The sequence below is a fragment of the Micropterus salmoides genome, unplaced genomic scaffold, assembly GCF_014851395.1.
Source record: "Micropterus salmoides isolate LMB-PRFRI ecotype aquatic unplaced genomic scaffold, ASM1485139v1 Ms_hic_scaffold_6, whole genome shotgun sequence".
NCBI classification, from domain to species: Eukaryota; Metazoa; Chordata; class Actinopteri; order Centrarchiformes; family Centrarchidae; genus Micropterus; species Micropterus salmoides.
Genome location: NW_024044348.1, coordinates 13,057,891 through 13,083,360, shown reverse-complemented (window position 1 = coordinate 13,083,360; position 25,470 = coordinate 13,057,891). Strand labels below are relative to the sequence as shown.

The window sequence follows — 25,470 nt, the reverse complement described above, 5'->3', positions numbered from 1 at the left end:
TACATAGCATTTTGTTCTGCATAACTGGAATTATCCATTAAATGTAGCCATACAGATAGCTCATTCAATTTAAATATTAAACTTATTTTAAGTGTTATGAAGCTTCACCTGTGAAGCACTGGAACAATTTAACTTTATGTGATGTGGAATCAGTGTTAAAATGCATTGTTTAATTCGACATCAATTAAAGGTTCAGTGTGTAATATTTAGATGATTGCAGAAATGCAATATAATACACAAAACTATGTTTTCAGTGGTGTATAAAGACCTTACATAATGAACTGTTACTAACTGTACCTTAGAATGAGCCATGTCTATCTACATACACTGCAAGTCCTCTTACATGGACGTCGCCATGTTGCGCCGCCATGTTTCTACAGTAGTACAGTAGTACAGGTAGTAGTCAACTGGTTTATTAGAAGCTTAGCTTCTCCTGCCCGCTTGGAAAGGGAGGGGTGAGTGGTGACTAATAGTGAATTCATGTGGTGTCAGAATAATCAGAATCTTTTTATCCTCCTTAAATCTTTAAATGAGTAATAAAGTGCATGGGACATAAAGAAGTATACAGAACTTTGATTCGTGCAAGATCACGTATTGCATATACATATTTTGCAGACATGTAATTTTTAATATGGTGATAACAGTTCTGGTTAGATGTCTAACTGTTCATGTAGAGTGAACTTGATGTCTGTGTTGTTTATAAGCTCTGATAATGATAATCCAACACATCTTTGTAGTAGCGTCCATGTTGATTCCACATTTCAATTTAAGAGCACAAGAACAGACACTGAAGTCGGAAGAACGACTTCATAACTGAGGAGCGTGTGAATGCACCATGAGTGGATGGATGGATGTTTTTGCTCATTTTAAGATGATAATTTCAGATTGTAACTTCACTGTACACGCCTACATCTTTACCGAATTGCATATGTTTGATAGGGGTCCCGCCCTGGACATATCTACAGGTCAAAATTCACTCATATTCATAGCGCCACCTTCTTGCATAAGGAAGTCAACCTTCAAAGAAGCAGTCCCCACATCCTGTTTCACCTCGATGAACAAAACTTTTGTGGCACATGCGTCATCTCAAGATACACAAAATACCCTCCTGGAGCCATACCCTAAACCCAAAGGGAAGTCAGCCACTTTCATTTGGATGTGTAATTTCAGCCCACTTTTTGCCTTTTACAGGATCCATACTTTTACGAACTCCTCCTACAGAAGTAATAGTATCGTCTTTAAATTGTGTCTGTTTAATCTAAAGGCAATGACAATGAAAAGTTGTGCTATCTTTGAGTTTTCCTTGAAGGACGTATCTATAAACAGGAAGGTGTTCTAACTCATGTGTCCCACCCTTAACATATATAGCTACACGCCAATATTCACTCAATGCCATAGCACCACCTACCGGCAACATGAAGTAAACCCTTTGCGAAAAATATAATTTGATTTACGTGACATTTTCACAGCATGGTCCACACTTCATGAACTGGTACACAACATAGGTATAATTAGCGGATGTTGTCTAGCGCCACCCAAGGGACACAGGAAGTGATGTTAAACTCCTTCATGACCAGTCCAAAACACGCGATGATTCAGAGCCGCGACCTCCGGCCATTGCGCAACAGCCGCAACACCCTCATGATGCGCGAGGGCCCGCTCATCGCTGTTTGCAGTTTTAATGTTAACATTTGGTTTTCCGCTGATAAACAGATGTAGTAAAAGACTTCCCCTGACCCCATCACAGCAGGTAGACTATGAATTATCCTGGTGACATCTCACTTGGAACTTAGCAGACTTCAATGCTCATTCATCTTTATAACTTGCTGTTTTTTTCTAGTCTCCTGGGTTCACGATCGACTCTCAGTAATGCCCGCACTCGGGCGGGTCATCCAAACTCCAGTTAAAGCCCTCCCCTTCAATAGGCTGCAGCGGTGTGCCCGGGTATAAAGCCATTGCTCTCCCCTCTCCTCAGTCTGGTGCAACAGCTGCGAGGCGGCAGTGGGGAGTTGAGAAAAAGGGACAGAAATAAGATCTCTCCAAGCTAAACCATAGTTGTGCACTTGCTTAATTTTTCTTATTCTTTTATTTTTTTATTTTTTTGAAAACACTCCTTTGTTAACTAGCTTTTTCTTCTTTTCCACAAAATGACTGGTAGCCCACTCATAGGGTTACTGGTTGCGCTGTGCGTAAGTAGCGCTGTCTATGGCTTGCCAAAGAAGAGCAAAAGACAATCTGGACAGTTGCAGATGTATCCTGAGCTCCATGATGCAGCAGTCGTCAATCCAGGTTGGTACAAGGACTTCATTTTAAAGTATTCTTGAGTTTAATTCCGCATAATGGGTAAAATGTCAAAGATGTTCTTCGTAGACATTAGAAAGTGATTTCTGTTGGATGACTACCTATACATTTTTACAGTAACTTCAGTCTAATAATTTCTCGCATTTATGTGGTTTAATATTTCTTTTGTGAAAAGCCAAATCAGCCAATATTTTAATGGCCATTTATGGTCCAAATTTAAATAATCTTGTAGTAACAATCTTCTTTTTCTATTACATGATTTCTAGTCGGCTGTGAGGAAAACGGTCGCTCATTCAGACTGAACGAGCAGTGGGATAAACCCTACCTTGGTAGTACACTGGTGTGCACCTGCAATGGAGCAGCAGGCATCCAATGTAAAACTAAACCTGAAGGTCAGTGAGAGACCAACCGGTTTAATACAGACATGTCTTAGCAAGCTGTTTCTTGTCACATTTCACATCTGGAAACGAGTGAAAACCCGACTTTGGTGTTCTATCTCTCCCCAGTCCACTATCATTTGTTTTAGAACTTTTGTGTGGTTACTAACAAGTAAGCCTAAAGTATAAGTTGTACATCGCATCATAACGAAAACAGAGTTGCTTTAAAGGCTCGCGTGTTCAGTTATCAGTGCGTCATTACGCAGAAATTGAACTATCCGCAGCAGGTTCGCAATAACAACATCTTAACTTTTAAATATTTCCTCTGTTTTTCTCTCAGTGGAGGAGTCCTGTTATGATAAGTACAATGACCGGACATACCGAGTCGGTGAAACCTACGAGAGACCAAAGGACGGAATGATGTGGGACTGCACTTGTATTGGTTCTGGTCGGGGCAGGATCAGCTGTACCATTGCGAGTGAGTAAACAGAATACTAAACTGCTTGCCGTTCAAAAATCAATACTAAGCAATACCAATCTATCTATTTCAATCAATTTCATCATTCAGTCATTTGTCTTTGTATATTTTTATATATATTTTTTTTAAATTTGTGTTCCCTGCTTATTTCATGAATTTTATGCACCTTATCATGTTTTAATTAAATTTTTTTCCTACATTTTAATCACTAAATACAACATTTGAATGATGGATGAAGGACATGTTTTGAAACAAATAGAGCATCTACATTTTGTTATTCACAGATCGTTGCCATGAAGGTGGGAGGTCTTACAAAATTGGGGACACTTGGCAGAGATCTCATGACAGGCTGGAGTGTGTGTGTCTTGGAAATGGCAAAGGAGAGTGGACTTGCAAACCTCTGGGTGAGTATTTTTACCATATAAATTTAAACCTGCAGGGCAACCAGGATGTTGCCGCTTTCCATATTGCCTCTGGAATTCAGATACCTGTGAAATGTTGCAACTTAAATGTGCAAATTTGACTGTCCAGCTGCCACCACACGCACACAAACATACACAGGGTTATTTTTCAGAAGCATGACTATGCTTGATACCAATGTAAATATTTGACAACATACCAGAAAAAACAAAGTGAGTCTGTGACAGAGCATGTCTCTTCTCTTTATCCATCTTACGCCACAGCTATTGCTTTTCACTTGGTTAATTTCTCCTGGAAGTGACTGGGGTGATTTAGACACTTTTCAAGTTGAATCTTACAGTATCTTGTGTCAAACTCCAGGGACAATAAATTAAGGCTTTCCTGTGTTTTTTGTGCAGCTGAGCGGTGCTTCGACTCTAGTACTGCATCGACATACCTTGTTGGGGACACCTGGGAGAGACAGTACCAAGGCTGGATGATGCTGGACTGTACCTGTCTGGGAGAGGGAAATGGACGCATCACATGCACCTCAAGGAGTAAGAAAACATAAACACACACATGAACACATACTTTTACATTCTTGAGTGGCGTCTGTTGACCACTGTTGTTCACCAACCAGACCGCTGCAATGACCAGGACACCAGGAGGTCCCACCGTATTGGAGACACATGGACTAAGAAGGACACAAGTGGAAACATTTTGCAGTGTCAGTGCTTAGGAAATGGCCGTGGAGAGTGGAAGTGTGAAAGACACAACGCAGGCCGAAGTGAGAAAATCTAAACTTAAATTTAATTTAAATTTTGCTGAAAATGTCAAACACTGTACTCTGATCTTCTCAGAATTCACAACTCTGACATTCATCATTCTTTCAATCTGTTTGGTGGTATACAACAACAGGCGCTCTCGTGGTAACCCCCACCAATTCACGGACTCAGCTGCACACAGGTCTCCTCAACCAGGGTACATGCCGCACAGACTCTGGAGTCACCTACTACGACGGGCAGCGCTGGTTCAGAAGTCAGGGCAGAAAGCAGATGCTCTGTACCTGTCTGGGCAATGGAGCCAGCTGTCAGGAGTGGGGTGAGTACAGGACGGAGGGAAGAATAGCAGGGGTCTCAGTACAGAAGGGGGGGAAGGGGGAATTATGATGATTGTGACTCTGATTTTAATGTAAAACTCATCAAACTTAAATCACTTTTGTTGTTTTTGAAAAGAAAAACCTTTTAGAGGAGATACGTCAAGACAAAATCCTTTCAAATATGACTTTCTGATTCCTTATGTTTCTAATTGACATTAAATAAGTTTAAGAACCCCTGATTCATGTCACACCACTCAAATAATCATCATTATTGGATGCACATTGCTTTGTCTCTGCAATAATTACAATTTTCTCCTGTCTGTGCAGAGGCCTGGAGCCAGGTATATGGTGGCAACTCTAATGGCCAACCGTGTGTGTTCCCGTTCGTCTACATGGGAAAGACCTACTACTCCTGCACCTCAGACGGACGCACAGATGGGCAGCTCTGGTGCTCTACAACCTCAGACTATGAAAAAGAACAGCAGTACTCTTTCTGTACCGAGAAGAATGGTGAGACTGGTTGTGGAATGGAAATGATCATATTTAAAGAGAATATTGGTGCAAACATTGGCAAATCTTTCAGAAGTCAAAGTCCCCAAACTCTAAAGAAAACATCACATGGTAGTATGGTGAGATAGGTAAGAAACAGAATGACTGTTGTATTCTCTTCATTCCAGCCATTGTGACAACAATAGGTGGAAACTCCAATGGCGCTTTGTGCCACTTTCCCTTCCTCTACAGTGGCCGCAACTACACTGACTGCACCACTGACGGGCGCCGTGATGGCATGAGGTGGTGTGGTACCACTCACGACTACGACACAGAGCAGCACTTTGGGTTCTGCCCCATGGCTAGTGAGTGTTTGTGTGTGCTGCTTTGTTTGTTCCACATCATGCATGCATGCAGTTGCTTTGAAACTTGTCAGTTACATGTCTAATAATATAAAGCAAGTGAGTTTTTCTTTCTAGAGAAAGAGAACAATAGAGTTTCCAGTTTACATATATTCATGTAAAATATAAAATCACAATACTTAAAGGAAGATCCAAGGAAGGTTAAAATCAAGGCAACTGGACGTGGTTGAAGATATTAGAAGACATTTCGCCTTTCATCCAAGGGGCTTCTTTAATTCTTCCTTGGATGAAGAAACATCTTCAATTCTAATATAATATTATAATAATACCATCAAAAATCTACTACTTTCTGCTAACAACCCCACAACACAATATGTCACTTTTCATAGACGCAAAAATTACAGTTGTGCGACACCTGTGAGTGATGACACAAAATGACTGTGTTCTATAGAGTAAACTACTGAGTGTCTATTATATAGGGAGTAGTGACTAACTAGAAGAGGGAGCGAACTCAAATTTTTTGTTTTACACTTTGGGTTTTGTACGGGTTAAACAAATTATAACGTGAATTAATGAACTTTAGAGGCGTTGGCAGGTGTTTTGTTACCTTTGGACAGAGCCAGGCTCGCTGTTTAGCCGACTGCTGACTGCAGCTCAAAACAGACATGAGAGTGGTATCAATCTTCTCATCTAACTCTTGGTGAGAAAGCAAAAGTTGGTGTACTCTATATGTTTCCTGCAACCAACAAGTCCTCAATGATTCTGGGTTGTATGGCCAAAAGTCAGAATGTTCAAATGCTAAACTACCATACTACCACATACTTTTTGGGTTTGGATGTAATTACACTAAATGCTTAGTTCTTTATCTCATCCAGTTGCCAGATGCTAATGACTGTTTGGTTGCATGGGTGAGTTGTCGACAATTGGGGACTCAATAGCTGTCCCCAATAGCTGGCGTTGAAAAGAGAGAGGGGTTATGGTCATGGGAGAGTAATGATTCTCCCTTGACTATATAACAGCATTTGATTTCATACATAGTTTTAACACTGCGCTAACGGGACCAAGGAGAATTCCCTGTCCACGCACACACTCCAGCATGTGAATGCACAGATGCATCAAAAACACACACTGCTAGCACAAAGAGCAAAGTACAGATTGTATATATTATATATATTTTTATTCCCTTCTTTCTTTATGTAGCCCATGAGGAGTTATGTACAACCAACGATGGAGTGATGCACCGTGTAGGCGACAAGTGGGACAAACGCCATGATGTCATGGGTCACATGATGGAGTGCACATGCCTGGGCAACGGCCGTGGGGAGTGGAACTGTGTTGCTCACTCACAGCTGCGAGGTCAGAGAGCTAATTCTATCTGGATATGAAACAAAAATGTTTAACCCTTGAAGTAGTTACAGTGGTCATATAAAATAAAAGCTTTATGTTGACTTTGCCCCTTTGTTATGTATCTAGATCAGTGCATTGTTGATGGCTTGTCCTATGAAGTAAACCAGGAATTCTCCAAACTCCACAACGAAGGCTATATGATGAACTGTACCTGCTATGGACAGGGACGTGGACGCTGGAAGTGTGACGCTATTGGTGAGTTCATGGCTCAGCTGTTGGGGAATTCAATGCTAATGCACTTTTCAGCTGAGAATTATAACCCCACCCTTCTCTGTCCCATTCAATCACCTCTTATTTTTTCTACCATAGATCAGTGCCAGGAGCCACAAACCAGGGCGTTCCATCAGATTGGTGAGACATGGGACAAAGTCATCCGCAACATCCATTACCGCTGTTATTGTTATGGTAACGGGATTGGAGAGATAAGATGTGAACCTCTGCAGAGCCACGAAGGTAGGAAAAGTCCACATAGTCTGTATATGAAAAAGTGTTTATCTACAGTAAATCACACAACAACAAAAGTGAAGACTTTATAGTGTCCTATTGATGCAATTTGAGCATTCCTTCTCCTCAGAGTCATAACTTAGTCCAATCTGAACACAGAAAGGACACCTCCTACAAAATTTAGAGTAGCATGACTTAAACCTAAATACATACACATCTCTGATGTCTATTACAGACATACATGAATAAATTCACAGAAAAATCACAGAAAAAAGACACTCCTTATAACTTAAAATCTTACTCATAAACATTGTATATCCAGTGATAGCAGGAGGTCAGTGAGTGCAAACAGGAACTGCAGCGAACTAATTTGGATTTTCATGGTGCAAATTCGCTAAAATGTAAACACGTATAGTTGCATTCAGATTTCAAACAAAGCATAATTTGTGGAGAATCCAGTTGTTAATATCACATAAACATTTGATATAATTGTGATAACTTTGGCTGGTCTGAGGCTCAATCAGTGGGTGAGAGATTTAAATCCTAAACTTGTCTCGTCGTCAACTGTCTGTGGTGACCCTCAGGAGGTATATTATGTATAGCTTTTTAGTTAATTCCTTTAATGCCTCTCAGTCTCAGCCTTTCAAAAGATCAGTTTCCAGGAGTTTTTCTAGCTACTGTTAGTGCTTAATATGTGTTTGCTGTATCCCTAATCTCCCATCACACATCACTGAAGTGAAAAGTTTACTTGCCAGGTTATTGGGGGGGGGTGGGGGGGGGGGGGGGAAGCGGGGATTTGGGATTTTTCTCGACTTTGAAGTCTGGCAAATGGAGAAGTGTTGGGCAATCACATCACCCCTGTCTTCCCCTTGGCTTTTGAATTTGGTGAGGTTTTTCCTCCCCCCGCTCAGTGTTGAGTGTTGTTGTGCTCACCTGCTGAGGGGAAAGGGACGCTGGGCTGGTCGGGGGGGTAGCCTTATACACACTTTCTGCCTCTGATATCTTCCTCTATTTGAGTAAAAGTTGCTTAATGTGATACTTTGTACTGCAGCACATTGTGTGTCCTGAATCAAACATTGACCTAAAAAGCTGCAGTTGCAACATTTATCTCACCATGTTCAGTAGCAGAGGAAAGTGTGCTTGTAGAGCAGGACGTTTAAAGATATATGTGTGTGTGTGTGTGTGTGTTCTTGGGGGTACTGAGGCTAGACAAACTGTGAGGAATATAGTACTCTGGTGTTATGTCACACTGTAAGATATCAGTGGGTGTTTCGGCTGGTTTAGCACCGTCTGGTGGTTTGGTTCTGTCCCGAAAGGATGAATCTGTCTGACAGAGGCTCACACAAAAGTGGGCCAACTTTCACCCTCACTTTCGACAGGTAACAGTGTTGTATTATATGTCTTTGACAATGTGCGAGTCTTTTTCTCATTGCTTATAGCAGCTGTGTTCATGTCTCTCCTACTCTCTCCTAATGTCTTCCCCTAAATCTTTCCCTACACATGTTCCCAACTTCGCAGATGGCCACAGACCTGTCCAGGTGATCATCACAGAGGCAGGAAAACAGCCAGACTCCCACCCCATTCAATGGAGCCCCCCTTCAACTGTTCAAATTATCGAGTACATTCTCAAATGGAGAATTGTGAGTCACTACTTTGGTTTGTTACACTGGTTAGAAATTTCCTTTGTAAATGCAAGTGAGCTCTCATTTCTTTCTCAAAAGGGTGTTTGAAATTTGCTGGCCAGTAGCATTAGTAAAGATGACCAAACAGTCTGAATGAGGTCAAGTGCTTCTGGCAAAGTTGACTGATGTTTCAGCATGGACAAACAAATTAATTAGAGGGTACATGAACTCTCCATTACAGTCTACATATACAAAAACAGTTTGTAGTTGGTTCCAAGCAAAATACTCCCCTCACTCTGATTTTCTTCACACATCTTTCTCTCTTTGAATACCTCAAAGAGTGACAAGCTGGTTCAAATGTTTATGGAACGTAATTGAAGTCAAAATGATTTCCTCTAATGGGGTTTGTATATTTTGGATGGCAAAGTCACTCAAATCCTTCATCTAGCCCTCCTGCTGGGAAAGTTTGCAGTTTTCCGACAGAGTGCAAAGCCAGTCCAAATACTCCTGAAGCAGGATGTGGCAGTAAATGGGCCCGAGCCAGTGTCCACTCCATAATATACAGGGTACCATATAAAGTCTTACTTTTCTGAATTAATTAACAATTCCAGTAAATCAAACTTCATCATATATGTGCTGAAGATTTATGCTTGCCACCAAGAGTTTAGAAATCAGATTAATCCAGTTGAGAAAACGAAAACTCACCACAAATTCCATTTAGTAGCTGTTCTGAAGCTTTCAGTACAATAACATGGTCTTCTTCAGCAGATGGAGATGCTTAGTTATAACATCATAGCAGATGTTTATGTTTCACTTTAAAGCACTTTAAGGGACTTTAGTTTGCTTAAAAGCTGAGGTGGGAAACAGCAGCTGAGAAAAAACTTCAACTTTCAATCATATTGCATGAATTTAAGATTTTCCTCTCTTCATTGTATGCTTTATGCCGTTAAAACTTGACTTAAAACCCATGAGCTTTTTATCTTTTTACCCCTTCTGTTAGAAAAATGCCCGTGACTCCTGGAGAGAAGTCACTATCCCCGGCAATCTCAACTCCTACACCATCAGTGGTCTGCGTCCAGGCATCACCTATGAGGGTCAGTTGATCAGCATCTTTCAATATGGACGCCGTGAGGTCACACGCTTTGATTTTACCACTACCCAAGGGTCTTGTAAGTAGACTTCAGCAGTGACATTCCCTCAATGCCAAAAATCTAAACAAATATTCACGTGATCATTATATCCTTTTTATCTCTTAAGTGGAAACATCAGAGGGAGAGACAACCCAGCCTGTTCCAGAGGTAGACACTTCTGAGTCTGTGACAGAAATCACCTCAAACAGTTTCGTTGTGTCCTGGACATCAGCCTCTGCTACCATCTCTGGCTTTAGGGTGGAGTATGAGCTCAGTGAGGAAGGTGCCAAGCCGAAAGTCCTGGGTAAGAGCCTTTGGCCATCACTGAAACCTCCACAATGCCTCCATAATAATTCAAGTAATTGATTGAGGTATATTAGGTTAAATGTGATCAACAGATTTGTTGTATTATACACCGTGACACCAATCCTATTAGTAGTGGGTAATATGGATGAAATCCTCTATAATGGGATATTATGTGATTTTATCAAGGTAGTAGATGGTAGATTTTCTGGAAAATGATCAGACAAGTCTGTCCATTTTTGGCTAACCCACTCTATCAAATAACTGGAAGTCAAGGTACTTCATACAAGAAATCATATAAAAATCCAATATTGCCACTCATTGATTTGCAGCATTGCCCAAATGGTCTCAGCCACCCAGAAATATTAAAGACATACTGTGGCTACAGTGGTGTAAACAGTGTGTCTACATCATAAAAAACTAATTTATGCTAGTATGTGTATTAACAAATTTTCTGTCTGCTTATCCAGATGTTCCTCGCACAGCCACCTCTGTCACCATCGCTGACCTCCTGCCAGGACGTCGATACAACGTCAATGTCTACGAGCTCCCAAATCAGGGACAACCAAACCTCATTTTGTCTACCACCCAGACTACAGGTGGGAGAGTCCCACTCCTCCTTGTTATCATGACAATGAGCTCAGGATTATTCAAATTTTGTACATTTTAACACAAAACACAATGTTAATGACTTCCATCCTTTCCTCAGCTCCTGACTACCCTGCCCAGCATGCAGTCGATGAAGTGGGAGAGACATCCATCCGAATCAGCTGGTCCAGGCCTCAGGCTCCTATTACTGGTAAAGAACCTGTCTCTGTATGTGTAGTTATATGTGATTTAAATTAGTATTTTTACATAGAGATCCGTTTTACTCTGGCTGTGTGTAAATGTATGTTTGTGCCTGCCAGGTTACCGTGTGGTGTACACGCCGTCAGTGGAAGGCAGCAGCACTGAGCTGACCCTGCCACAGTCAGAGACCTCAGTGAACCTGGGTGACCTTCGCCCTGGTCTACTTTACAACATCAGCATCTACGCTGTGAACGAGGACCAGGAGAGTGAGCCTGTTTTTGTACAGGTCAACACCGCCGGATCTCCTCTACCAGGTACACATTCCTAAACAAATACTGTATCTTTCCGGTAATAAAAAAGCTGAAATAAAAAACCTTTATAAATGGTGTAATTTAGTGCTTCAAATCTTAAGCCAATGGCAGTTTTTTGTTTTATTAAGACTGTAATAACAGTGTGTTATTCTATATTTTAGATGGTAAATTTTTCTGTTTAGATCATTCTTTGTCCTTTGGCTGTCAGTGAAAGCTGAGCAGATAAAGTTTATACTCACAGCTAAAGATGCCTTATATGGCCAGGGAGCTTTAGGAGGGGCATTCCAGTGTTTGGGAAAGACTGAACTTGTCAAAACATTGCTTTGTCAAAATAGGCTTTTACAGCTAAAGCTATAACACTGTAATATCTTTTCAGAGGCTTCTTATCTTCATCTTAGTCTATCGAGGCCCCTGAACGAACTCTCTTTAATTCATGGTGGGCTCAGAAACAGACACCTGTTCAGACGCAGTTAAAACAAAGCAAGCATGCGTACAGCCCACACCCAGACAGAGGCACACACACTTCATAAATCCTCATATATCTTAAATTGGATTTCCATTTTTGACTCTTTCCTTTCTGTGCCGGGTACTGAAAAATGAACTATTTTATTATGCTCAAAAAGAAAACCAGATGCTGTAGAGAACTGTTTTATATTCTTATATATAAATATATATACTTTCTAGCCATGTCTGGTTTGCTATTTCTCTCATATTTTCTGCTTTGTCTGAGCCATTATTGTTGAAATCTGTAAATATCTCAGCCTCAAAGTTGTTTAAGAGGTGGTGTTAAGCTTTTTGTCTTTTTCACGTGTCGGACTAGCTGCTTGGATAGCCCTCAAAAACACCGGTGGAAAAACACTGAGCTGCAGCACGCACCTCTTCTCTCCCTTCCAAACACTAGCTACCCCCCAGGCAGTCAATGGACATAAAGTTGTTACTGTGATGTAGAGACAGAGCTTGGTTAAAACTTTATGGATGAAAGATACATTTGTTACAGATTAATAACTCACCACTCTGCAACATGGACAGCTGAAATTAAGCCGTGTTTAGCGGCTTCTCACTGACCCGCCCTTCTCTGCTTCTGATTGGCTAGTAGTCTACTACTAGGAACTGCGCATGTGCAACTCCCAACAAAGATCATTCAGAGACAAGATCTATCACTCCATAGCTGTAATGAAGTGTTCGACACACAGGGTGAAGAGAGGAGCTACAGCAATGTGCAATGAAAATTAAACCATGTATACCTGTTATGGTACAACCCCTAAATAGGATTTTGAACCTGAAAATTAGCATAATTATAATAAAGCACCTCTTTAAAGCCTGATTTCTTTAAACTTATAGATTTTTGAAAAGCTGATTAAATAAAGCCACACAGATTTTTAGTTATACTGTTCTTAGTATTTTTAAGTTAGCCTTGTAAATAACTAACTAAGTTAAAGGTGTTCTGTGGAGTTTTCTTTAAATAGTTATGGTTACATGCAGTGTTTCTGAACAAAACAAATTGTGGGTATCCTTGAGGCCTAACAAATATGTTAAATGCAAAACAAATGGGGACCCTTGTAAGTCTGATTGTGACTATACCTTTTGTCAATCAATCTACCACTTCCTGTCCACAGAGGAGGTCCTGGCGCCCACAGACCTGCAATTCAACGAGGTGTCAGATGTGAAGATCACCATCACCTGGATCGGTCCACCTAGTGAAGTGACCGGTTACAGGGTGACCTTCTCCCCTGTTGGTCCTCACGGCACTGAGACAAGGCCGATGCAGCTGTCCATCTCACCCAACGCATATGCTGAAATCAACCACTTGGAGCCGGGCACACTCTACCGCTTCTACATCTATGCCATCAATAGTGGAGTTGAGAGCAAGCCTCTTGTGGGAGAAAAGTCTACCAGTAAGTATCACCATAGTGAAAGGAGCTCGAATGACACAGAAAAACAAAATACAAAATACAAAACATGAGTGATTTTCTGCCTTACATGTGTTTTATTTTCCAACCCCTCCAGAACCTGATTCACCCACCAATGTGCATTTCACTGACATTGGCCCAGACAGTGCACTTGTTATCTGGGAGTCTCCCCGCGCCATTGTCAGTGGCTACCGTCTCTTCCTGAGTATCGAGGGCTCCAACCCCATCGAGAAGAGGATCCCGGGCAGGGTCACTCAGTACCCTTTGAGGAATTTACGTCCAGACACCCAGTACACTGCCACCCTGCATTCTGAGCTGGACAGTGAGCTCAGCGAGGGCGTCACTACATATTTTACCACCGGTCAGTACTAAAAGAAACAGAACATCACCAGAGAGAATAGTAAGTTGTTGCAATGAATTTAATTTGATTTTCCACACTCCATCCTCCTCCCAGCTCCCCAGAGGGGAATTGCACCTGCTTTCAGCACTGAGGTCACTGATACCTCTATCATTATCACCTGGATACCTGTCCGCAGATTCAGCTACAAGGTAAACACCTGCATCATACTATGAAATAACTACACGTAGCCTAGTTTAAAAAGTGTTACTCATAATGGCAAACCCTCAGATAATTATCCCCCAACTCTGTACTTCCCGTCAGCTCTATGAAGCTTCATAGCGTCTTTTAGCTCATTGTTTTGGTTTTATGGCCCGCAACTTTACTGTTTTGACTCATACTCATCACTCAGCTCTGGTAAACGCACTGTACACCTCCTGCCCAGCACCAAACTGCAGACAGTGTTTGCAACTAGGCGGTGAACATAGTGGAGCTTTTAGCAGCTAAAGACACAGACATTTCACTCAGTTGGTGGAGAGCAAAACACAGAATAAAGGAGAGTAAAAATTGTACTTAAATTTGTTCGGTGACCTTAAATGAATGACAATGTTGCTCTGTGTCTGCTAGATGTGTAAATAGGCAACAGTTATATTAACATGATCGCCATATCAACTTTGTAAGGTAACGATATGTCAGTGTTGTGTTTGCAGCTGGTTGTGCTGCCCCCAGGTGGCCAAAAAAAATCAATTCATGCAGAGTTAATGTATTTGCTGTATGTTTTAAATGTATTTTCTAGGTTTCTAAACTCTGCTTGTCTGCCTCTTTATCCCCAGCTGTCTGTGCTTCCCAGCCAGGAAGGCGAGTCTCCCAGAGAAGAGACCTCTGACTCTGGACGCATTTATATTCCTGGTCTGATTCCAGGAACTCAGTACACCTACAGTGTTCAGCCTATCTTCAACGGACGCAACAGTGGAAACCCAATCACCCGCAACGTTGTCACTTGTGCGTGTCTAATTCTATTTATTGCAATGCAGCAGCCAAAGAAGTTGTATAACTAATCACCTGATTGATTTAATACTGCTATGAGCTCACAAAGCATTGTTGAATCCATTTGGCATGAATTTGTGTAAGAAGTTACTGCTGCATCGAATCAAGTTTCTCATGCTTGTGTCATGGTCTTTTTTCCTCTCTTTGCAGCCCTGTCTCCTCCCACTAACCTCAGAGTGGAGTCCAGCCCCGACACAGGACGTCTAACTGTGCACTGGGTAGCCTCCAAAACACCAGGTAAATATTGACTGTGCTCCCCACGCTCTGCCAGCCCATTGGATCACGCCAAGTCTAGGCCATGGCCTTCAAATGGTATTTTCTGTTCTCAGTGACTCATACATTGCAAACACCTCTCGACATGATGTTTTATCTCCTGCATATTTGTTATGTTCCCCTACCCTCTGCAGGCATCACAGGTTACAGAGTGACAAGCAACCCAACTAACGGCCAGCGAGGAATCACCCTGGAAGAGATTGTCCGAGCTGATCAAACCTCATGGTTGATAGAGAGCCTGAGTCCTGGGGTTGAGTACAACATCAGTGTCTACACTACAAAGGATCATTTGGAAAGTGTACCTGTGTCCACTATTGTCACACCAGGTAGGAGCCACCAGGAAAGCATTCACACTTGCTGTTAATGGACATCAAACACACAAGTGTGTCCACAGAAACGTGAGTGTGTGTATAAAAGAGAGAGAGATGATAGAAGAAAAGAGATAAAGAGATGAATTTGCCATTAAAGGCTGGGTCTAAGTCAAATTGGAGCGAACTCCAATATTTCCCCTTCTGTCATTGTGGTAATATTTTCACTATTCCCACCCTTACAATGTATTCCTCTTCATGCTGCAACTATTTCCATAACAATACATAATTTTTCTTTCAAAAGAAAAAACCTGGGATATCTCAAAAATGGATTTTCTTAAAGCTGCGTTAATAGAGTCCACTTCCGACCCATGGGACCTTATTTTGGAAAAGATAAGTACAGTAGTCAATGGAGAGAGGCAACTAATGTTTTATCTAGTCTGAATTATGCCCATTAGCTTCAGCCATTGCGAGAAATAGTTCTGACATCATACTTGTGACTTTTGGGTTGAGTCTTATAACTGGACTGTTCTACAACAAACTGCGGCTTTCTTGACTTTCAAAATTTTCTTTCAAATTGACAAACATCAATCATTGGCACAATTCAAACTGGATCAAAAAAAATTGTTGTCTCTCGCCATTGACAACCATACATATTTTTTCCAAAATAAGGTTCTATGGTGGTCCACTGGAAGGCGACTTTTTAGGCTCTCTATAGATTTTTGGCCACTAGCAGAATACAATGACCTGACAGACACACAGCCCTGATATTATCACCTTTTAAAGTTGCTATGGCTAATGGTTTAGCAGAAATAATGTCAACTTGCCCATTCAGCAGACACAGAGCAACATTATCACCCCATTGAATGGCTACCTAGTGATTTAAGTTCAACACTCACTATCCTTTTACCTCTGTTTGGTCTCCACCATATCCACCAAAAACATCTTGGTGGGCTGCTGGGCAGATAGGGTAGAGCTGCTTTATCACTGCTTGTTTGCCACTAACAGCTGTCTACTACTGCTGGAATCGACATCAATGAGAGCAGTGATATCCAATCCAAATGTAAATGAGCTTTAAAACCAAAACAGTGAGCTAACAGTGAGCTAAAATAGGCCACTGGGAAGGGCATGGTTTTTGATCTGAGAGAATTAATGAAGGCACATTAACAGCCTTTTTATTAACTCATATGATAAACTCAAAAAATATAGTAAATTTCATAAATCTATTCTGTCATTTATATTTTCTTTATTCCACTGTAAATCTACTTTTATTAAGTTAACCTCTTTGTTTTGCCTGTGTTAGCTATAACTTTTAACCCTCTCTCCTCCAGCCATTCCTGCTCCCACCAACCTTCAGTTTGGAGGAGTGGGTCCTGACCACATTAGGGTGACATGGACAGTCCCCCATGTTGCCACAGCAAGCGACATCTCCCGGTTTGTCATCCGTTACCACCCTGTAGCCACAGACGACGATGTCAAGGAAGTTAATGTTGGCGGAGCAACCAACACTTTCCTGCTGCAGAGTAAGACAACATACAGATAGTGTGTGTTTAATAGTGTTTGACAGACTGCTGGTGTTCAAGTCCAATATGGGCTGTTTTTCTTTGCATGTCAAGTCATTCTAACTGTATACTTACCTCTCCATTTCCATATAGACCTGCTGCCCAACACTGAGTACCGTATCAGTATTGTGTGTGTGTACGGTGAACAAGAAAGTCAGCCTGTCACAGGGACTCAGAGTACAAGTGAGTATGACAGTGGTTTCCAAAGCGGGTCCCTTAAGGAGGGGCCAACAGTGCTGGAAGATTTGACATTTATTACCATTACCACATTTTTAATGATGTTTCCATCACATAAAAACAGGCAAACAAAAAAAGTATTTATGTATTAAAAACTTAAATATGCAATTATACTGCAGCTAATCTTAGTGACATGTCTGTTCTGTTTTTGAACAAAACAAAATTAGCATACTTCATTTTTGTGTCTTGTATTAATCTTCAAATGTGTAGCAACATGGCCTAAAACTGCTGACTGTTTTCAAATTCCTGAGTTACTTAAAAGTACTTACTTACTTAGTACGTACTTACTTAAATTATGTAGTATTCACTTATATTTGTCCATTAAAAAAAGTCTTATAATGTCAGTTTTTAGGTAAGGTTGTATATGCATGTTTTGTAGGAGGGCTTGGGGGGCTCTCATGAAAAAAAGATGTGCTATGGTATTAAAACATTTGGGAGCCACAAGTCCAAGTCAACCCACAAATTGTTAAAATGGATAATTTGTGTTGTAAATTTTGTAATTACCATTATGATTACCTTTCCCTCCAGCTCTGGACTCCCCCACTGGCTTGGACTTCTCTGACATTAGCACCAACTCCTTCACCATTCACTGGCTGGCTCCAACTTCTGCTATCACCGGCTACCGCATCCGTTATCAGAAGACCAGTGGTGGGCGGGCAAAGGACGAGAGGCTGCCCCCAACCAGGAACCACTTCACTTTGACTGGACTGACACCAGAGACAGAGTATCTGATATATGTGTATGCTGTCAACAACAATCAGGAGAGTCAGCCTCTGACTGGCACTCAGGCCACCAGTGAGTTTCTATACTGGTTTCTACTATAACCTCTTCTTTCATTTCTCTTAGTGACATTCCCCATTTATAATATATTTTATAATAATGCACATCCTTCTTCTTCTCTGCTTTCCTCTTCTAATCCTCTCCAGTCTCTGATGCTCCTACTGACCTGGAGGTAACATCGTCCACCCCCACCAGCATCACCATTCGCTGGGATGCCCCCTCTGTCACAGTGAAGAACTACAGGATCACCTATGGAGGAACAAGTCCGTACACGTGTTTTAATTCATAGATTCCCTCTAAACCTCAACCATCTTCTGAGTTTAACACTCTGCCTTTCTTCACTGTCTTTGTAGGTGGCGAGACTCCTCAAGAGTTCACACTCCCAGGCACTCAGACCACCACCACCATCACTGGTCTGAAGCCTGGTACTGACTACACCATCACAGTCTATGCTGTTACCGGAAGAGGGGACAGCCCAGCCTCCAACACCCCGGTCTACATCACGCACAAGACTGGTATAGAAATGTGAAAAAAATAATTCTGATTGTTGAGAGGTTAAACTAAGTCTAAAGCTTGGTATATGTCTTGTCTCTCCTTTAGATACCGAGCCCCCAACTGACTTAAAATTGACTGATGTGAGTGACAATGCTATCACAGTACGCTGGTCTCCTGCTCAGGGACCAATCAGAGGTTACAGAGTAACCAGTGTCCCCAAGAATGGCCTGGGACCCTCCTACTCTGAGGTGTTGGCCCCTGGTAAGACCAGAACCAGGCTGTCATTCTATTTTATATATATAATTTCATATTCAGTATCCTCTTCACATTGGCTCCTTTTCTGCTCCTTCGTTACAGATCAGACAGAGATGACGTTCACAGGTCTGATGCCAACTGTTGAGTATGTCGTGAGTGTCTATGCTCTGAGCAGTGATGGACAACCCTCTTCCCCTGTGGTGGAGAATGCTATCACTGGTTAGTTTGACTCAATTAAATGAAAACTGATCCAAGAAAGACTTCATTTAGGGATTGTTTCAGTATTAGTGATGCTAGTTACTCAGCATTATTCAGTGCATTTACATAGTACCTATTAATTTAAATTCAATTCAAAGTGCTTTACTGCATTAACATTCTTATCTGACCATGTTTGCTGCTGTTCATATTCTCATTTAACTGTCTGCTAACTGGCAGATGTCTGACCAAGAGTCCTGCCTGTCCTTGCTTCTATTGCTCTCAGATTAACTCACAACAAATGAGACAAAATAAATCAGAAGCGTCACTTTAAGATATATATGTTCTTTCATTAAAGATAACTGCTCAGCGCTGATGAAAACTACCAATCTTCCTCCTTTCCTGCAGCTATGGACCGTCCCAAGGACCTGACCTTCTCTGACATCGAATCCACCTCCATGCGTATCACTTGGGACAGTCCAGAGGGCACGGTGACATCATACCGCGTCCTGTACTCCAGCTCAGAGGAGGGTGAGAGAGAGCTGCATGCAGCACCCAGAGGTGACCGGGACAGTGTGGTGCTGAGAGGCCTTCGCCCTGGGACAGAGTACACTGTTAAAGTCATCGCCCTGCATGACCGCACACCTAGCACACCGTTGGTGGGAACCCAGGCCACAGGTAGAAAAACACAAAAAACATCAACACATTCATGACTTATTTGTATGTTCCCTGACTCCAATTCTAAATGTGTTTTTTTGTTGTCTCAGTAATCCCTTCTCCAACCGGCCTGGAAATCTCAGAGATCGGTCCCTCCTCCTTCACTGTGTCATGGCAAGCCCCCAGTGCACGCCTGACAGGCTATCGTGTGATCGTCAGCCCCAAGAACATCAACAGCCCCAGCAAAGAGATGAACGTTGCTCCACACACCACACGTGTCGTTGTACCAGGGCTCATGGTAAACAGAGTTCTTGTATCAGTATTTACATTGATTCACAGTCAGTCAGTGAGTAAATATGAACTGTATGTCTGTGTGTCGTAGGTGGCAACCACATACCAGGTACACGTCTACGCTCTGAAGAACTCTGTCAGCAGCAGACCGCTTGTGGGAGAGACGACCACACTGGAAGGTAACTAGCTGTACCATAAATGGGCACATTTCCAGTCAACACCAATTATTATCCACTGCTCTGTTTTATGTTTTTTTTCCCTCCTCGATGCAGATGTAAGTCCTCCTCGCCGTGTTCGTATCTCTGATGTGAAGGATACTTCTTTCACACTGACCTGGCGCTCCAAGATGGAAACCATCACTGGTTTCCTTATTGAAGCCACACCCATCAGTGGCTCACGCCCCACTTTCAGCAGGACCATCCCACGAGAAACAAGCACTTACACTCTCACAGGTATGCCACACCTTCCTGCTAAATAGACCTTTAAGAAGTTGGAAATGGTTTATAGATGTAAGTTTCATTGAAGTATGATTTTTGTGTTTCAATTTTGCTTCTGCTTTTTGTTTTTCTAAGGTCTGCAGCCAGGCACCACATACTCTGTTAGTCTGTATACTCTGAATGGCAACACAAGGAGCGCTCCGTTTACTCTCATGATTAAAACAGGTACAATGCAAATCTGTGTCTAATCTCTCTGTTTCATTGCAAATGCATTTCAGGATTCATAATGTGAACTTAAATTAAGATCAGATTTTTCCATATCCAGAAATGCTGATTTGAATGTGGTTGCTGATGTTTTATCCTTACATGCAGTACATAATGCAGTGTGAATACAAGCAGTATCAATAAACAACAAGAAAGAAATGGCACAAATAAGGCACACAATGTTTTAGATAAATACAGCAACAGCAGAAGCACCCATTTTATATATGAACAACAATATGGACAAAATGTAGAACAAAGTGCCATGGTCACAAAGGGAAACTGTTTACAGGTCTTGGGGTGTACTACTACATATATGTACTGCATATGGCTCCAGAAGGAATTGCGTAAAGTCTGATAATTGCCTCAAACAATATCTCTGGGTCTAAAGACTACAAGTTTGAAAATGAGAAATATCTAGGGGTATGGAGTTAGAAAAAAGTGAGCTTATCACACCTCTGTAGCGCACTCCTCATATCATTGAGACTGGCGGCTTGAGGCTAGCTAACACATCTCTCTTGCTGAACTGTCAGCTGTCTAGTTGCATTATGGGTAATTTAGGCACCAGGTTTTTACGGCATTAAGTTTTACAATGTTATAGCAGAGCAAAGCTAAATCAGTGATTTTAAGTTGGATCTTAAAAAACAAATTGAAACGACAAATGTATCTGTAGCCTTTGACACAAATCACAACTGGAAAACCCTACAGTGCACGCTGAGACGCAACAAGCAATCAAATGATCTAACATGATATTTTTCTTCACAGAGGAACCAGTGGTCCAGGCTCCCACCCACCTCCAGTTCACATCTTTGACCCCGACCTCCATCACCTTCACCTGGCAGCCACCTGCCACACAGATCACAGGATACTACATTACCTACGAGGAGTCAGGAAGAGAACCACTAGAGCTCATTCCACGACCCCACACCGGCCAAACCTATGCCACCATCTCAGGTATGCGTTTTTCTACCTGTAATTTTCACTACAAACGATAATGCCACTGAAGATACCGTATGGGGCATATTTGTCACTAAAAATTGTTTATTTAATTAGGCTTTAGCATATTTCATTTTTCATTTTTATTTTGATGTACAAACATGATTTAGATTTATGAATAAGTCAGGTGCAACCCACTAATTCCACTATATGATGATTATTCCTCTCCTCAGGCCTGAGACCATCCACTGAGTACATCATTAGGATCGTTGCCATCCAGAACTCACAGAGGAGCGCACCTCTGGTGGGCAAAATCAGGACTCGTGAGTATTTTGAGACTTCTGATGTGTACAGTGACAAATGTGATGGTAAAGATGAAGCATTCAAATGAATTACGAGCAAACACCTTGTAAAATGTCAGGGTTTGAATGGCAGCTTTAATCTGCTCAGCTGAACCGTTTTGCTGTAATAGCTCAGAGGCCTTGAGAAAAACTGTGCAGTCAATCAACATGAGCCTCCTAAAACAATAATACCCCTTTTTATTTTGAATGTCTCCAGAAATGCCATTCAAAATATCTCTTGTGGGTTTGTAATACTGCATCAAGACACACTTTGCAATGAAGTAGTACCCCAGCAATGCTGCTTATACGTCGCCTCCTGTTGGCTGAGATGTGTTACTGCAGCGCTGCTTTACCTCCCCCCTTTGTCTAACCTGCTTGCTTTCCTAACCCTGTCTCTCCGCCCAGAACCAGGCTCCTTGCTTCCCCTGCCTCTGCCCAACCGCCCTGGAGGTGTTGATGACAGGCTGGATGTGCCTGAAACTGATTTGGACAACAGAGTTCAGGTAGTGGGCAATAGTGGCGACGATGGGCTTGGTGGTCAGAGTCAGCATGTGGAGTACAACAACGGTGGCGACCCACAGTATCGTGAGCCCCTGGTCTTTGTGCCCCTTCCTGATGCAGAGGGCCGCAGATTGCCTATTGTAAAGCTGAACGTGCCCATCGGCTCCACGTTCGGTAACGAAACAGGAATACCACAGGAGGCCCAAACTCGGACCTCCATCTCCTGGAAGCCTTACAAGCAGAGTAACGCCTACCTGGTGTCCTGCCATCCTCTCACGCATGTAGATGAGCAGATGTTCCAGGTAAAAGACAAGGGCTATGGCTTCTAGCCCAGCTCATCGTGCTGTCTAAACATTATTTATCAGTCATATTTGATGAAATCTGTTATTTCATGTGGACAAAACCATGCCTCGCTCTCTACCTGTCAGGTTCGCCTGCCAGGCACAGCTACCACTGCCACCCTGATAGGACTTACCCCTGAAGCAAACTATAATGTGATTGTGGAGGCTCTGATGGGTATGCTCAAACACAAGGTTCTGGAGCAGGTCATCACTGCTGGAAACACAAGTAAGCATCCGACAGCAATGGTTGTGTCTAAACTAGGCTGAACTACGTTGAAATTCAATGTAACAGTCCTGTTTAGCTGGTGACTCTGAGTGTCGCATACCAGACCTTATAGTTCAGTAGATACATCAATTCTCTTATAGTGGACAAGGCTTTTATTTACCTCTGTGGCCTTTTGATAGTAGAGGCAGGCTTTTTTAACTAATTTTCCCCGGTTAATGCAAACTCTCAAATTCAAATGTGTAATGGACATGAATTCCATCAGTTCAACAACAGAGTCGTGTCATATTCACCACTCTGTTGCTCTGAGTTTATCATCCCTAACAGAAGTAGTTTTACTTCACTAAATAATTCCAGTTATGCTGGCCATTTCATACAATGAAATCTCAGCAAAAATGATCCCTTGATGGAAACTTGGTTTTTAATTATTTTTCTGAAATTTATATTATCCTCTTAGACAAATGAAAAACATTTCCCTGACTTAGTTCATTCAAAACGGGTTCTGGGGCTCTAGCAACCAATCTTCACGCAGCTTGTGGCTTACACAGATTTTTCCTCACACCTTCTGCAGTCCCAGAGGGAGTGCCGTCCACTAAGGACTCATGTTATGATGCCTTTACTGCAACCTACCATGATGTTGGTGCTGAATGGGAGCGGATGTCTGAGACAGGCTTTAAGCTCTGGTGCAGGTGCCTGGGCCTGGGCAGTGGCCACTTCAGATGTGATTCATCTAGTAAGTTTGTTTGGATTTCTCGGTCCTGGAGCACATTACCATATTTGGGATTTGATTATATTTCACTTGGTTTCTCTGACTAATATTTTATCATCAGAGTGGTGCCATGACAATGGCAACAACTATCGCATTGGAGAAAAGTGGGACCGCCGTGCAGAAAATGGTCACTTGATGAGCTGCACTTGCTTGGGAAATGGAAAAGGAGAGTTCAAGTGTGAACCACGTAAGGCCTCTTAAGACCCCTAAGAAATGTGTGAAAATTTTTTTTAAATAAAGTGCAAAGACATGCCAATTCTGCCGTGAATGTGTGCCCACGCAGATGATTCGGTGTGCTATGATGACGGCAAAACGTACCAGGTGGGAAACCAGTGGCAGAAGGAGTACCTGGGTGCCATCTGCACCTGCACATGCTTTGGCGGACAGCAGGTATGACTCATCGTGATACATACTGACTTATATTGGTCATTCTGTGAGTTAAATTAAGCCTTTTTAAATGAACACTTGTATGTATCAGGGCTGGCGATGCGAGAACTGCCGCAGACCAGGTGCTGATGTCGATGCCAGTCTGCTGCAGCCTGTTAGATATGGAGACAACTCACTACACAAATTGGTGAGCTGAATCAAATCAAATAAATAATAATTCAGTATTATAAGATGTATCACAGAGGGTTTGAGCATTTTCTGGCCCTTGATACCATGTTAAGATGACATTCTACATTTTAGCATATATTATTTGATTTTGATGTGTGATCACAGAATTGGCATGTAATCTCACCTCTTCAACTCTTCCACCAGAATATTCATTGCCCCATTGAGTGCCTCCGACCCGACCTGCTGGCAGACGCACATGCTCCTCAAAATCGTCGGGAGTAAAGGATCGATTGTCTGACATCTGCTTTTCTCCCTTACCGTTCAACTGCTACACTGTCTCACCCTCTAGAAGCCATGCTGTCTGTGATTGAACTGAACTAACTTCCTTATCACTTTCTGACACATTTAGCTAAAGATGTTTATGCATAAGATGCCCTGCTGCCTGATCAAAGCAACCCTCTTCTAAAAGCCTGTCTTTTCACCCCTGACTGTCACGTCTCTACATGCTCTATTGGAAAATGCAGACTCCGGCCATTACATTTCCCTCCACATACTTGGGTATACCTCAATAGAAGTTATTTAGGACTTGTCACCAGTCACATTTATATACTTGTCAAATTGGCATTTGTTTTCCATTGAAATATTCATAAACATTTCCTAATCAAAGAGCTGAAACTGTCAGAAAGTAAGCACTGTTTTAAAGAATGTTATTGTAGTTATTAACAATGTTGTTTAACTTGTCCATGAAAATGTGCTTCTCTTTTCTGTAGCCTGTGTGATTGACACATTCTGAATTCTAATGTCTTTTTACTAATTTATCCCTTCAGTCTCAACGTGTGAATGTGTGAACTGGGATGTGAGAATTTGAACTGTTCTATTTTTGTACTTGTCGCCCATGCCAAAGTTTCTACCTTTGATGAAAAGAAGTCCATTATTTTAATAAAGCTGGAGAGATCCTGAAACCTAACCCCAATGTGACTTTTGTTCTTTTTCCAAATAAGAGGTTTACTGTAAGGACGTGCTCTGGTTTTGCATTCTATATGAAAGTGCTTGCAGAAGACTTAATGGATGGGCTGAGGGGCTCTCCCTGAATTTCTGTCTATCTGTCTAATGCTTAACATGTTCACCATCTTAGTTCAGCGCATATAGCATGCTGACAATTTGCTAAATAGCACTAAACACAAAATACAGCCGATGGTAATGTCAAACCATGGTAATCCTTCAAACTTTGGATCACCAAAATTATCT

General features: G+C 41.9%; 1 protein-coding gene across 1 annotated transcript; it reads left to right on the top strand.

The window, feature by feature from the left end:
• The first annotated feature begins 1,969 nt into the window (after positions 1 to 1,969).
• fn1b (fibronectin 1b) lies at positions 1,970 to 25,189 on the top strand. The gene is made up of 45 exons (XM_038701274.1): positions 1,970 to 2,289; positions 2,568 to 2,693; positions 3,019 to 3,156; positions 3,441 to 3,560; positions 3,975 to 4,112; positions 4,196 to 4,342; positions 4,474 to 4,656; positions 4,982 to 5,164; positions 5,332 to 5,508; positions 6,706 to 6,861; positions 6,979 to 7,107; positions 7,222 to 7,365; positions 8,875 to 8,996; positions 9,979 to 10,147; positions 10,236 to 10,412; positions 10,882 to 11,010; positions 11,121 to 11,210; positions 11,320 to 11,514; positions 13,128 to 13,406; positions 13,519 to 13,782; positions 13,876 to 13,970; positions 14,592 to 14,760; positions 14,956 to 15,042; positions 15,213 to 15,404; positions 16,718 to 16,909; positions 17,042 to 17,131; positions 17,714 to 17,980; positions 18,112 to 18,228; positions 18,319 to 18,480; positions 18,566 to 18,721; positions 18,818 to 18,934; positions 19,319 to 19,588; positions 19,678 to 19,865; positions 19,950 to 20,037; positions 20,131 to 20,310; positions 20,431 to 20,520; positions 21,322 to 21,510; positions 21,726 to 21,815; positions 22,239 to 22,636; positions 22,763 to 22,901; positions 23,470 to 23,631; positions 23,729 to 23,854; positions 23,951 to 24,057; positions 24,146 to 24,241; positions 24,427 to 25,189. Exons 1-45 carry the CDS (start codon positions 2,148 to 2,150, stop codon positions 24,502 to 24,504), a joined length of 7,053 nt encoding a protein of 2,350 aa, XP_038557202.1. The 5' UTR covers positions 1,970 to 2,147; the 3' UTR covers positions 24,505 to 25,189.
• Positions 25,190 to 25,470: the final 281 nt, after the last annotated feature.

Coding starts and splice junctions, on each gene's coding strand:
- fn1b (XM_038701274.1), top strand. CDS start 2,148: ATGACTGGTAGCCCACTCATAGGGTTACTGGTTGCGCTGTGCGTAAGT. Junction 5,165..5,331: donor TTTCTGTACCGAGAAGAATG/GTGAGACTGGTT, acceptor TCTTCATTCCAG/CCATTGTGACAACAATAGGT. Junction 18,722..18,817: donor CTCTGAGGTGTTGGCCCCTG/GTAAGACCAGAA, acceptor CCTTCGTTACAG/ATCAGACAGAGATGACGTTC.